This window comes from Trichomycterus rosablanca, chromosome 10, assembly GCF_030014385.1.
Source record: "Trichomycterus rosablanca isolate fTriRos1 chromosome 10, fTriRos1.hap1, whole genome shotgun sequence".
Taxonomy (NCBI): domain Eukaryota; kingdom Metazoa; phylum Chordata; class Actinopteri; order Siluriformes; family Trichomycteridae; genus Trichomycterus; species Trichomycterus rosablanca.
In genome coordinates, this window is record NC_085997.1 from 36,173,932 (window position 1) to 36,187,566 (window position 13,635).

A 13,635-nucleotide genomic window follows, 5' to 3' on the forward strand; every position below is an offset into this window, starting at 1 on the left:
ACATTCCTATACGGGCCTCTCTATGGAATGCTCACTACAACTCACTAACCCCTACTAATTCAACTAGAAATGAATATCACATATGAACTAATATTAATAATAAGAAATAGAAATAAAATATTTCATATAAAACTTCCAGATACATCAATCTGTTGACTGATTATTTAAATTAAATTAATTAACTCTTATGAATTAAATACTGCTTTCATTACAAACAAATAATAAACCAAATTGAAAGCATACAAGGGCAAAACGTCTCGACACCTTCTACTACATGTATTACGGTAACAACAACACTATAATGGCGGCCTGCAGCATGTGCTTCTGAGGCGGCGGTGTTTCAAACAGACCCATAATCCCTACATCAGCACACTACATTATGCATTATACAATATCCTTCTACACCCTATCTAGTGTGCCTCTAGTGCAATTGTTATTCTGGACGCGTTTTCGGAACACTGTGCAACGAAAGAATCCTGTCACAAGGAGATTTAAAAACATGACCCGACCGGATGATTTCTGAGGTATAAAATACTTAAAACGAACTTATTTTGGTTCAAGGTACACATGTCCTGTGGTAAAATTAAAGTAATAATGATGTAGACTGTGTCTCACTGTAATTGACCGGTTTGTCGTATACAGTAGGTTCACAGTGTTCCGCACACTTTTATACTTTTAAGCACTAGGGTGGGTCACTTAGTTGTGTTTTAAATTTTATTTTAAATTTGCCTACTTTCGAGCAGTCACATTCAAAAGCAAATATACACACGCTGACTGGTAACTGTTACAGTCATTAAAACTGTAAAACTAAAATGAAAACTGTGTGACTGTTGTTCCTGCTGCTTTCCGGTCGTCCTGTAATTGCCTGCTGGCTTCTTCCCCTTATATCTCCCTTACTATGAGTCTTAGAGGGCATTGTGCTGGTAAAGTAACTAAGGGGGGCGTTTATTTTTTCACAGCACCAGTTAACTTCTTGTCCTTCACTCCTGACCAAGGAGAGCCGTAACTAACACACGTCCCCTCCAAGACGTGTGCACGTCTTTTCACCTGCATGATGCTGGTTCATATGGGGATCCGTATAGTGCACGGAGAGACACGCACCGATCCCTGTTATTCCATGTCTCTGTGCAGCACCGTTGATCAGCCAGCAGGGGTCGTAATTGCAGCAGTTATGAGGAGTCCCTACGGCATCCCTTCCTTGAACTGCCCAGTGTTTGAACCATTAGCAGAGCTGAGATTTGAACTCGATATTTTTGTGGTTTCTGAGGTTTTTTAAGTCTAAATAGATCTAGATAAAACGTAGCTGTAAGATCTGTAACCTTTAAGTTTGACAAATGTGCAAAATACTTTTCAACAGCATGTGAAAGACCTCACAAGGTGTAACAACACTAATAACCGACTTGTTCTTTCTTTCTCTCTTTCTCTTTTAAGCCTTCAATCTCCATGATGACAGTTCAGTAGCAGTTTCCCATGATACAAATACAGAGGCTCCTTTTCCGACATCATTTCCTGCCCTGCTGCCTCATTCGGCAAGCCAGTGTCATCGCTCGCCGAAAATATGATGTGGTCGTTGTGGGCGGTGGCCACGCTGGGACAGAGGCGGCAGCCGCAGCGACGAGGATCGGAGCCGAGACGCTGCTCATCACACAGAAAATACAAACCATCGGTGGGTCAAGAGCTGATCATGTCAAAGCATAATAATCAGTTTATTTCTATGCAGTGAGGTGCCAATATTTATTCACACTGTATACTGCACATATAGTGTACTGTATATCACAATATATATCAGTGGAAAACCCTTAATGATATACCTTAGAGACTGGATTCTGAGTTGAAAAGAGTTTTACTGTTGTCTGCAGAGAAGGATTGCACTCACATGTAGACCCACATATAGACTCTGTAAATGCGATAAGACGGAAAGAAAATAATCACCCTTTATACTCCCATCAGTTGAAGATTACACCGTTCACAGATATTTCTTAGCTAGAACAGGAACTAAACCAGCTAGGACTGGGTTTTGGACGTCATACAATGTAATTGATGCTCTTCAGTGTAATTCCATTGTAGCAGTATTCTTGGAATATTGGAATATGACTACTGGCAGTCATGCCCTAAGTATATCTACATGTTCTAGTGTGAATTAACATTTTTTTCTCCCACACAATAGTGAGCCAGACTTTCTCCTTCAAACATCAGTGCCTGACCTCACAAATGGTCTTTGAACTGAAAGTGCACAAATTCCCACAGACACAGTCCAACATATTGTAAAATGCCTTTTAGAAGAGCGGAGGCTCCTACAGTCACTTCATATTTTGCTCATGAAATCCAATGAGCTGATGGTCAGTTACACTATATGGCCAAAAGTATGTAGACACCTGACCATACGTGTTTCAAAAACTACTGGCTAATAATATGGAGTTTGTGGAATATATCTGTGTGCACATTCAGTTACAAGAGCATTTGTGAGGTCAGTCCTGGCTCTCAGTCTAGGGTCCAGAGGTCATGGCTCTGTGAAGGCCACTGGAGTTTCTCCTCATCCAGTCACATCTTTATGGACCTCGGTTTGTTCACAGGGGCCCAGTCATGCTGCAACAGGAAAGGGCCTTCCCCACACTGTTGCACACATTACAGTTATTCTGTATTATTGATTGTATAAACCTGTTAGCCATGGACAGACTCAGTCATTAGGAGCTGTGTCCGCATACTTTTGACATCGTGAGAACATAATCAGACCCGTGTTTCATTCTGGTTTTTTTTTACAGGGGCGCTTTCGTGCAACCCATCACTGGGAGGAGTGGGTAAAGGGCAGCTGGTGAAGGAGGTGGACGCTCTGGATGGCCTGATGGGTCGAGCAGGAGACCACGCCGGAGTTCACTTCACCATCCTCAATCGTAGTAAAGGGCCTGCAGTGTGGGGCCCGAGGGCCCAGCTTGACCGCGTCCGGTACAGAGAATTCATACAGGTAGCAATCTAAGGATTTAAGTCCTGTGTATCCGCATGAACACTTGAGCCATTCTGGTGAGGTACCTCAAAGGTGTATCCTGGGCTCTTTTTATCTAGCTTTTTTTAAGTTTCTACATGTGAGGTATCATACAGGGTTGAAATGTGTCCACCACATGCCTCTCAGGTGGAACAGTGGTCCAGTGTGCTTGCCCGCCACCTCTGAGATCCAAATTTGAATGATGATTGGCTGTGTCTGTCGGGAGGGGCGGTCGAAGGGATTCCTGTAACTGCTGCAACAGCGGCATCCACTGGCTGGCTGAGGCAACTGTACCGAGATGGTAAATAATAAAAAGCAACGCGTGACTGAACGCAAAGCTGCTCTCTGTGTAATATCATCCCTGGCAGGTAAAAAGAAGTGGTTGGAAGCTGCACGGCCCTTCTCGGCTGGGGTCGGGGTCTGCAACAGTAGAGAAAAGATACATCTGGGGAATTAGATACGACTAATTCAGACTAATTGCTGAGTAGTGATTACAAGTGTACACACCCAAATTTTGTGTGATGATTTTTAATAGAAGTGGATTGTTGGGATACCTCAATGGTGTATTCTAGGCCTCCTTTTGTTCCAGTTTTTTTTCACGAAGTTTCAAGTGAGGTATTGATACAGGGTTCAAAATTGTCCTTCGCACATACATCTGATGATTATTACCAAAAATGGCTTGGCGGGGTACCCCAGGGGTGTATCTTGGGCCTGTTTTCAAATCTAATCTTACTTTTTCAGTCAGAGTTGTTGAACATGCCCAGACTGACTGTGATCGAGGGATCAGTGGAGGATCTGATACTGTCCCCCGCTGATCCAGAAAAGCCCGGGAAGCACAGAGTGAGCGGAGTTCGAATGGGTGAGGAACGACCCCTGAATTACGCTCCCGAAATTACGTATTTCGCATTGGGTAACGAACACGGACGTAATTCTTTTCTTTGTTTCAGCTGGTGGAGGCGGTGAAGTCCGTTCCAGTTCGGTCGTCATCACCACCGGCACTTTCCTCTCCGGCTCCCTCTTCATGGGCAGGACCACGTCTCCGGGAGGAAGGATGGGTGAAGCGCCGTCCTGCGCTGGCCTCTCGCACACTCTGAGAGAAGTGCTGGGGTTAAAACTCGGCCGGCTGAGGACAGGAACTCCGCCTCGGATTCTTAAAGACACGGTCGATTTCTCGCTGGCCGAGCTTCGCCTTCCTGACCGGCAGCCAACGCCGTTCAGTTTCGTCAACAAACACACCTACTGCAAGGTAACTTGTGTTGTTCACACAGACATACATGTGAGGCTAGCACACCAGAACTCTAATTGGAGTGCTAAGTCCACCAGAGTTGCATGTAGGTCGCACACACAGCGACTTCAGACTCGACTCGGACTCGTTTCAAATGACTCGGACTCGACTCGTGACTCGCAAAAAATGACTCGTGAACAACAAGAGTCACTAGCGTCAGCATGTGTTAACATTAGTTACGTGTGACTATTATTATTATTATAAATATTTTGCTCTCTAATAACGCTCCGGCCGTCTTAAGCCGCAACGCACGCAATGGGTAAATGTTCCAGCCAGCTTCCGGCGTAGTGATGAAGCGTCACTCCCTACTCCCTACACAGTTCACTTCATTTGAACATTTTCGTTACCTTTGGATTGGAATCTCACTTAAAATGGTGGAATACCCCACGTAGTGCACTTCACTGGAACAACCGGGGTGAATGGAACGCTCCTACAGAATTGGCGCTAATGATTGTAAGAACGCTTTCTGAACCAATCAGAGCTTCTGATTGTAATTGTTAGTAAGAAATGCTGTTATTTGCATGTATTCAGTTTGCATCACACAGATGATTGTTAATGAAACGCTCGATCGGCTTTCTAACGAGTTTTACTTCACAACCGGGAAAAGTTTGGAGGTTTTTAATTATAAGCACATTTACAAAATAACGGATTCTATTCCTAATGGGACACACGCTTATAAATGTAATAGCATCTGGAGGAACAGAAGCTCAGGTAAGCAGTATTATGGATTTTTTGCTGTGTTTTGGATTTTGGCCGCTGTGCTGTGATTTATCGCCGCTTTTGGAACCTTCTCGTTGCGGAAATTCTTGTTACATTCATTTGCACAATGACTAGGAAAGTAAAGGCACGAAGTAAAACAGCTAAATACAGTCGCTAATCTGTTGTTGTTTTTTTATCTGAACTTACAGATTATTTGTTTATTTCCACGCTACATTTCCAATATATTTTATAGATTATATTATATGTTTTGTGTAGATTATATTGACTTGTGACTTGACTGGGACTCGTATTTTGTGACTTGTGAACATCTCTGCTGTCCACAAACTTTTGCCCCTATAGTGTAGCTCAGAGGTGCACAACTCCGGTTCTGGAGTGCTGGTGTTCAGTCTAGCTTGATAACCAGGTTTAACGTGTGTCCGAACAGGGAAATCTCTCTAGGACTCCTGTATTCCTGTCATGCTAATTTTTCTTCTTTTGGTTTGAAGCCTGAAGAGCAGCTGCCCTGTCACCTCACCTTCACCACACCCGGGGTGGAGCAAGTGGTTCAAGAGAGTCTAGACGTGAACTCGCACATACAGCAGGACACCAAAGGACCCAGGTACTCGTAAACCCATCCACATACACTACATGGCCAAAAGTATGTGGACGTTCCTTTTAATGATTACATTTACGTTCAGCCACGCGTATTGCTAAGAGGTGAATAAAATCAATTTTGGGAAAAGAAATAATACACTTTAGGGCAAACAATATGGGGAAGGCTCTTTCCTCTTCCATCATAATTTGGCCATGTGGACAAAGCAACGTTCGGGAAGAATTGAAATGTCGATTCCAAGCCTGACCCCACTTCAGGTCACACAGACACCCTTCAGAATCTAGTGAAAGCTCAGTGGTGTAGGTGGGACTAGTAATTATAAGACTGCTGGTTCAAGCCCCACCACTGCCAAGTTGGCACTGTTGGGCCTCTGAGCAAGGCGCTTAACCCTTAATTGCATTAAAAAAAAGCATCTGCTAAATGTAAATGTAACGTAAATGTAAAATCCAGTGGCCTTCCTAAAAGAGTAGAGGCTGTTATAGCTACAAATGAAGGGTGGTCCAGGTGTCCACATACTTCTGAGCATATTGAGTTCAAACAACGTATTTGTACGTCACTGCACTCTAACGGATCTCTGTTCTCTTAGGTACTGTCCATCTATAGAGTCCAGGGTGTCGCGCTTCCCAGGACGCCAGCACCAGGTGTGGCTGGAGCCGGAGGGTTTGACCTCTGACCTGGTGTACCCCCAGGGTCTGTCCATGACGATGCCCCCGGATGTGCAGCTCCGCCTCCTGCGGGAGATTCCTCCACTGCGGCGGGTGGAGATTCATACACCAGGTACCCGTTCAATCTTTTACATTCCAGAGCACCGTGAAGGGCCGATACAGAATACCCAGAATGCATTGTGCTGTTTGTATTATGCATGACTGTGTGCCATACAACTTTTGTGCCAACACTTTGAGGAAGCTCCTTTTCTGTTTCCTCATGACAAGCTTATGTGGCCTATGTATTGCATAGGGTGTGTGATTTAGGACACTTCCACATTGAACTGATGATGGTTTGTAATGCTGTTTATGTGGCCTGTATAGTTAATAGGATGTAATTTGGGACACGTCTACAGTAGGATGATGATGGGTCGTGATGTTGTTTATGTGCCCTATGTAGTGAATTGAGTGTGTGATTTGGGACACATCCACAATGAACTAAAGATGGTTTGTGATGCTGTTTATGTGCCCCATGTAGTGAATCGAGTGTAATTTAGGACACCTTAATAAACTGAGAATGGTTTGTGGTAGAGATGGGACGATCGATCGGCTATGAATCGGTATCGGCCGATTTTTAATCAAAATATGCTATCGGCGATCGGCCGATATTTCCTAAAAGTAGCCGATCCGATCGTGTGATATATAAAGATCATGTTAAGTTAACAGCTCAGTGGATCGATCCAGACTTTGAGCTACGAAGCACCAACCATCACATCACCATTCATCAACCATCGTACAGAAACCACAGTGAAAGCTCTTCATGACCTAAAATAACATCATTAACGTTGTGCATCATACATACGATGTAATTTTGCTGATTGTAATATTTACTTTAAAAAGATAATTCAACCCGGTCACATCTGAGTCGATTCTATCAGCACGTTATATAAACTCCTGGTTCACTTTGGTAAATCGTAAGCGGTTCTTACTTGTGATGTAGATGAGAACAGAAAACGTTACAGAGCCAATCAGAGGCAAAAGTTTATTCATTACCAAATTCGTTAGTTCAGGATCATCTGCTGAACTTTTAGCTCCTTAGACGGAACGAGTCTGACGGTCGGTTACAGATCTGTGGTAATAGCAGTTTAATTAAGCTTTTTAATGAAGCTTTTTAATGTAAGAGAGTCACACAGAATGTTCTGTAGTAGTTGGTGTTTATTTAAAACCACGACATTTAATTAATAACAGTAAACACGGAGAGATAACTGAGAAGAGAAACTTACGCTTCGCGAAAAATGACTCGTGAATCAATGAATCACTTATAGAGATACTGTGAACAAAGCGTCTGAACAAAACACACACACACACACACACACACACGCGCGCGCGCGCTGCTCCGGTTTATCTTCACTGTGAGGCTCTTTTTAAGTTTATTTATTTTATTTACCCCCCCCCCCTTGTCCCTGAAAGGAGATCGGAGATCGGAATCGGTGCCAAAAACCCCGATCGGTACATCTCTAGTTTGTGGTGTTTATGTGACCTGTGTAGTGAACCGGATGTTATTTGGGACACATTCACAGTGGACTGATGATGGTTTGTGTCGCCTGTACAGTGAATAGGATGTGTGATTTGGGACACGTCCGCAGTAGACTGGTGATGGTCGTGGTGTTTGTGTGGCCTCTGTAGTGAATAGTGCGCGTGATTTGGGACACGTCCGCAGTAGACTGGTTATGGTTTGTGATGTTGTTTATGTGCCCCATGTAGTGAATGGTTTGTGGTGTTTATGTGACCTGTGTAGTGAACAGGATGTAATTTGGGACACGTCTACAGCGAACTACAGAAGGTTTGTGATGCTGTTTATGTTTCCTATGTAGTGAATAGGGTGTGTAATTTGGGACATATCCACGATAAACAGAGAATGTTTGTGGTGTGTGTGTGGCCTATAAAGTATGGTGGTTTGTGGTGTTTATGTGACCTGTGTAGTGAATAGGGTATGTAATTTGGGACATGTCCACAGTAAACATAAGATGGTTTGTTATGCTGTTTATGTGGCCTGAGTGGTGAGTGAATAGTGCATGTGATTTGGGACACGTCCACAGTAAACAGTTGGTGGTTTGACCCGTGTCAGACAGTGTGATGTGTTTGTACTCATTTCGGCAGGTTACGGGGTGCAGTACGACTTTGTGTGCCCCATGCAGCTCTTCCCTTGGCTGCAGGTGAAGAGCGTTCAGGGACTCTTCCTGGCCGGTCAGATTAACGGCACCACCGGCTACGAGGAGGCAGCAGCACAGGTAAACGTCTCACCGGATCCATCGAGAAGCCTTCAGAGATCCATCGAGATGAATCCACTTATCTGTTTGTTTCTGATCAGGGCCTGTGGGCGGGAGTCAATGCAGGGAGGACGGCCCGCTCTCTCCCCCCGGTGTCTCTGTCCCGCACTGAGAGCTACATCGGGGTTCTGATCGATGACCTGGTGAGTCGCGGGGTGACCGAACCCTACCGCATGTTCACCAGCCGCGCCGAGTTCAGAACCTCGCTCAGACCGGATAACGCTGACCTCCGACTCACACCCAGAGGTACTGTGTGTTTACTGGTCCAGAACGTTTATTAAGTCCATTTTGCTATTCGCTTCATCCTGGTCAGGGTCTCAGGGGGTTTAGGGCTTCCCAAAAAGACTCAACAAGTCAATGAAAAATCTAAATGATTTACTACTCAAATAGTTTATTAGGGTATGGTACTGGACTAGTAATCGAAAGGTTGCTGGTTAAAGCCCCACCACTGCCAGGTTGCTGCTGTTGGGCCCTTGAGCAAGGCCCTTAACCCTCAATTTCTTAGCCAGTATACTGTCACACTACTGTAAGTCGCTTTGGATAAAAGCGTCCGCTAAATGCTGAAAATGTAAAATGTAAATATGAGTTGTGGAATGCATGGGGATGCAGCTGGCAGAGTGGGTGCCACATAAAAATGGGGGTCCTAGGATTCTGGGTTTGAGCTTTGGCTCTAGTCACTGTGAGGAGTTTCCTTGGAACTGGTTCTCTAGGTTCCTCTCACCTCTCTAAATATTTCTGCGTTCCTGATGTATTTCCTTATATTTTGGAGAAGGGGCACGGTGGCTCACAGCAAGAAGGTCCTGGGTTCGATTCCCAGGTGGAGCGGTCCGGGTCCTTTCTGTGTGGAGTTTGCATGTTCTCCCCGTGTCTGCGTGTGTTTCCTTCAGGAGCTCCGGTTTCCTCCCACAGTCCAAAGACGTGCAAGTGAAGTGAACTGGAGATACAAAATTGTCCATGACTGTGTTTGACATTAAACTTGAACTGGTGAATCTTGTGTAATGAGTAACTACCGTTCCTGTCATGAATGTAACCAAAGTGTAAAACATGACGTTATAATCCTAATAAATAAATAAAAATAACTAAATATATCTTGGAGAAGGGGTTTCATGGTAGCTGGACCCACCTCTCCCCTGACCAGCTTGATGCGGTTGGTAAAAGTGAATAAATAAATAAACAGACCTAAAGGTAGTGAGAACAACCAGTGGAGTCGAGATGATGCGTGTGGTTTCTTTCAGGGTTTGAGGAGGTGGGTTGTGTATCCTCGCGTCGCTACGATGAGGCTGTTAGAGTGAGCGGCCGTCTGACCGATGCTCTCGCAGCCCTGCGGTCACTCTCGCTCTCGTGCGTCCGGTGGACGGAGAAACTGGGAGACGTTGGGATCAGCCAGGCTAAAAGCACGCTCATCAGGTAATAATACTGGGTGTATCGCACTAACCCACAATCGCTGAGACCGGGGTTCGAATCTCAGCAGTGCTGTCGGCCAGCCAGTCTTCTACACAGACACGATTGGCTATGTCTTACGGAGGAGGGTAGGCTAAGCTCTGTGATAGGTTGACGCCCTGTCCAGGGTTTTTTTTCCCCCATTTTCCCATAATGCATTGTTGCAGCTGTAAATGCGCCTCTGGTGTGTGTTGTGCAGTGGAGAAGAGATGCTGCAGTATAAAGACGTGACGTTTGAGATGCTGGCTGCTGCTTTCCCTCACATCCTCTCTCCATATCTAGAATTCTCACCACGGATCAAAATTGAAGGTGAGTGTTTTTTTGGGGATCGTTCCTGCTTTGATGCACCACACACACACACTCATTAACACACACAGACACACACACACACTGTCGGCTGAGCGAGGTCTAAACCAGGTAGTGTGGGTGGTCTCTATGGTCTTGACACGACCTGGGTTCTGACTATGCCTCCAGTCGCTCTCCACATGCCCACAATGGTTTCCTCTAAGGACATGCAGAAGGTGGATTGGCTGCTGTAAATTCCTCGTTGGTGCGCAAGTAAATAAACAAACGAGTGTGTAAAGCCTTGCGATTTATTTGTACCTGTCGGGGCTGTTCTTCCAACTGCGGAACAAATAAAACCGAAATAAAGAAGCCACACAAGATGACCAAAAGTATGTGGACACCTAATTAGGAAAGTTTTAAACGTTCCATTTCAAAACTACACCCTAAGGGCGCATTTACATCATTTATAGTGACAATAAAGTACATGAGAAGTGGCAAAACCGCTTTGGCGCCGGTCGTGCTGTTGTTTCCTATGGAGTGTGGCTTGCTGTGTTATACTCGAGATTTTTGCACTTGCTGTGCCGCTTATAGTTCATCTGATTGAACTTTGACCCAGTTTGCCACGGACCTTTTCAAAGCTCCTCCAATGAGACGAACTGTTTGATACGATGCGATAAAAGCGTCTCGGGTCATATGAACAACGCTTAACGTGAACATTGCTTAACGTGACTTATTGTACTAAAACAGCGAGTGAGGAATTTCATTAGTGGAGAGAAACTTCTGAGCAGTAATAATGAAGAGAAGTTTAGTGCCCCTGTCTCCTTCTTTTACTACATTAAACCATTTTAGACTCTGGGAGAAGTTGATTCTGATTCTCACAATTTCTCAGAACCTCGAGTAACTCAAGTTTAAAAGTGAAACAGTGAGGAAAATCCAGATAAACACAGATACACGTGGAGCTTTCAGACTGGATCTGATGGTTATTTCACACAACGTCTTACCGCACCGCTCAAGACAGAGCAAAACGCAAAACGCTTCTCATATGAATGCACCCTAACTCCACTCCCCCTCTTTCCAACTTTGCCTGTGAATTTGTGGCTGTTCGGTCAAATAATCGCTTGTGAGGTTGCGCACTGACGTAGGCGAGTGGGTTTGATTCACAACAGACGTTCACGTTTGGGATGTGTGTGTATCTACAAAAGTTTGTGAACCCCTGGATTGAATACGGGATGTCTACATATTTACATACAACTAATGTAAATGACTTCATATGATTGTTTTCCCCGTGATTCACATGTGCCGTGTTCTTTTCCTGCAGCGGTGTATCGTCCACACTGTGAGATCCAGAAAAGAGAAATGGAGAGGATGAGAGAGGAGGAAAGTCTGTCTCTACCACAGGATATAGACTACCTCTCACTTCCTGTCTCTCTGTCGGACGAGGTGAGAGAGGTACTGGACCGAGCTCGGCCCGACACGGTGAGAGACGACGTTCTGGTAACGATTCGGCAGCGCTTTGGTTAGAAATGCGGTGTTTAGTATTACAGAAGATCAGTGGTCAGAGATTTCACCTTTATATTCAGACGACTGGATCTAAAAGGAGGCAAAAATGTGTCCATTAAAAGTTTTGACTCCCTGGAAAAGGTGAAAAATGTCACTGTTAATGTTGTATAAAACCTCAGAACTTTAAGACAGTAATGATTATTGTGCTTAATTTCATGTTTACATTTGAATGAACTGGCTGTATGTGATCGTTGAGTGAAGGGGATGTATGATGATGCCTAATTGCTGCCTACTGGGCTGATATACTCATGAGTTTTCACTTTGTGTTATAAAAACACTGGTGTGATGAGATTTTTTTCCCCAAATGGAAGGAAACAAACTTTTGAAATGGAAAACTACAGAGGAACCTCGATTTAACGGACAAATTCTGGTCCGATTGTTCAGAATTCCTGTGAGAAGCGAACCAAGACCAGTAGTTCAGTAACCGTCTGCTAGCTGGCGCACGTCTCTTTGTTTACATGAGTAAAAGGCTTTCTTTTGTCGGGAGGCACGTTTTGTTCTCGCCCTTTTCTCTGTGTTTTATGCTTAATTTTTGCAAGTTCTAGTGCTTAGTTGTGGCTTTGAAAGACAAGGAAAGTGTTAAGCAAAGAAGGGAGCATCTAGCTATTGCGGAAAAGTTAGAACTTTGACTCGCATATGTGAGGAATTTGTTGTAAAGAAACAGACAGTGAGTGATATACTTCACTTTTTTTTTTTTTTTAAGTATGTCTGATGTCAATCAAAAAAGCCACAAATGTTTCAGTTTATCCTGAGGCTGTTTAGTGGGGTGAGGTCCGGGCTTTAAACCGAGCTTTTCTTTATGTCTTTATAGAGCTTGCTGAAACAGGAAAGGGCCTTCCTTAAACTATTGCTGCAAAGTTTGAAGCATATAGTTTTCTTTTGATTTATTACACCTGTTAGCAATTGTTGCTGCTAAAATACATGAATTCCAATATTAGAAGGGGTGTTTCAGTACTTTTGTCCATATTGTGTATGTAAACAAGGCATGAATGAGTTCCAACTTTTCATTTGACGTTGCACCACATGTTTCTGCGTGTTCACCTCCTTTTTACTCTCTGTGTGTGTTTTTTCTTTAAGCTTGGAGCGGCTACACGTCTGCCGGGCGTCACTCCAGCCGCCATCGTCCACCTGCTCAACTACGTCAGCAAAACGGAGCGCAAAAAGACTCAGAAAGCATAAAAAGCTTTAAACCCAATGCACACAAACGGGACATGAACCTGATTAACCACAGACACGGAGACTCTGGTACTCTGGTGTTGCTGGTTACAGCGAGGCTGCACAATAGAACTAAAAGTTCTCAGTGAGGTAGAAGAACAAGAGTTCATTTAATCCTGCTTTACTCCACATCCAGTTCATCTGCACCTCCGGAGAAAAACCCAAACGGGAACTTCCATTCAGGACGGGGCTCAGCCCTGGGGGGTTCTGGGTAAATGCTGGTATCGGAGAAAATCACCTCAGTGGTGAGAGGGAGAGCAGAAATGATGGGACACTAGAACAACAAGACAAAGTGGATCAGCTCAAAAAGTTTTGGACAATTTCAGCTATTTTATTTTACATTTATTTGAATGACATCATGTAGCTAAACTAGTGATGGTGGTCTTTATTTGAAAACGGACACAAATAAATGTCTGGTCAAAGCTGGTTGTATAAAAAATTGATTTTATTTAACAGTAAACAATTAAAATATAAATTGAGATCCAATCTGCCAACGAAAAAAGGTGCAACACCAACAGTATAAAACAATTTCAGAAAAGTTGGGACAGGATGTACAATGCAAATAAAAAACAAGACATTTAAAA

The 13,635-nt window shown here is 44.0% G+C and overlaps 1 protein-coding gene across 1 annotated transcript; it reads left to right on the forward strand.

The window, feature by feature from the left end:
* The first annotated feature begins 446 nt into the window (after window positions 1-446).
* Window positions 447-13,635, forward strand: mto1 (mitochondrial tRNA translation optimization 1). Its single transcript, XM_063003251.1, has 13 exons — window positions 447-524; window positions 1,432-1,666; window positions 2,763-2,962; window positions 3,722-3,839; window positions 3,928-4,226; window positions 5,471-5,583; window positions 6,164-6,354; window positions 8,382-8,512; window positions 8,593-8,797; window positions 9,787-9,958; window positions 10,191-10,300; window positions 11,595-11,752; window positions 12,914-13,635. The coding sequence occupies exons 2-13, from the start codon at window positions 1,471-1,473 to the stop codon at window positions 13,013-13,015; spliced, it is 1,995 nt and encodes a 664-aa protein (XP_062859321.1). The 5' UTR covers window positions 447-524; window positions 1,432-1,470; the 3' UTR covers window positions 13,016-13,635.

What these genes read in the sequence shown, in the direction of transcription:
- mto1 (XM_063003251.1), top strand. Translation starts at nt 1,471, where the DNA reads ATGATACAAATACAGAGGCTCCTTTTCCGACATCATTTCCTGCCCTGC. An exon ending in CAGGACACCAAAGGACCCAG is followed by an intron (nt 5,584 to 6,163) that starts GTACTCGTAAAC and finishes CTGTTCTCTTAG; the next exon opens with GTACTGTCCATCTATAGAGT. An exon ending in CCTCCGACTCACACCCAGAG is followed by an intron (nt 8,798 to 9,786) that starts GTACTGTGTGTT and finishes GGTTTCTTTCAG; the next exon opens with GGTTTGAGGAGGTGGGTTGT.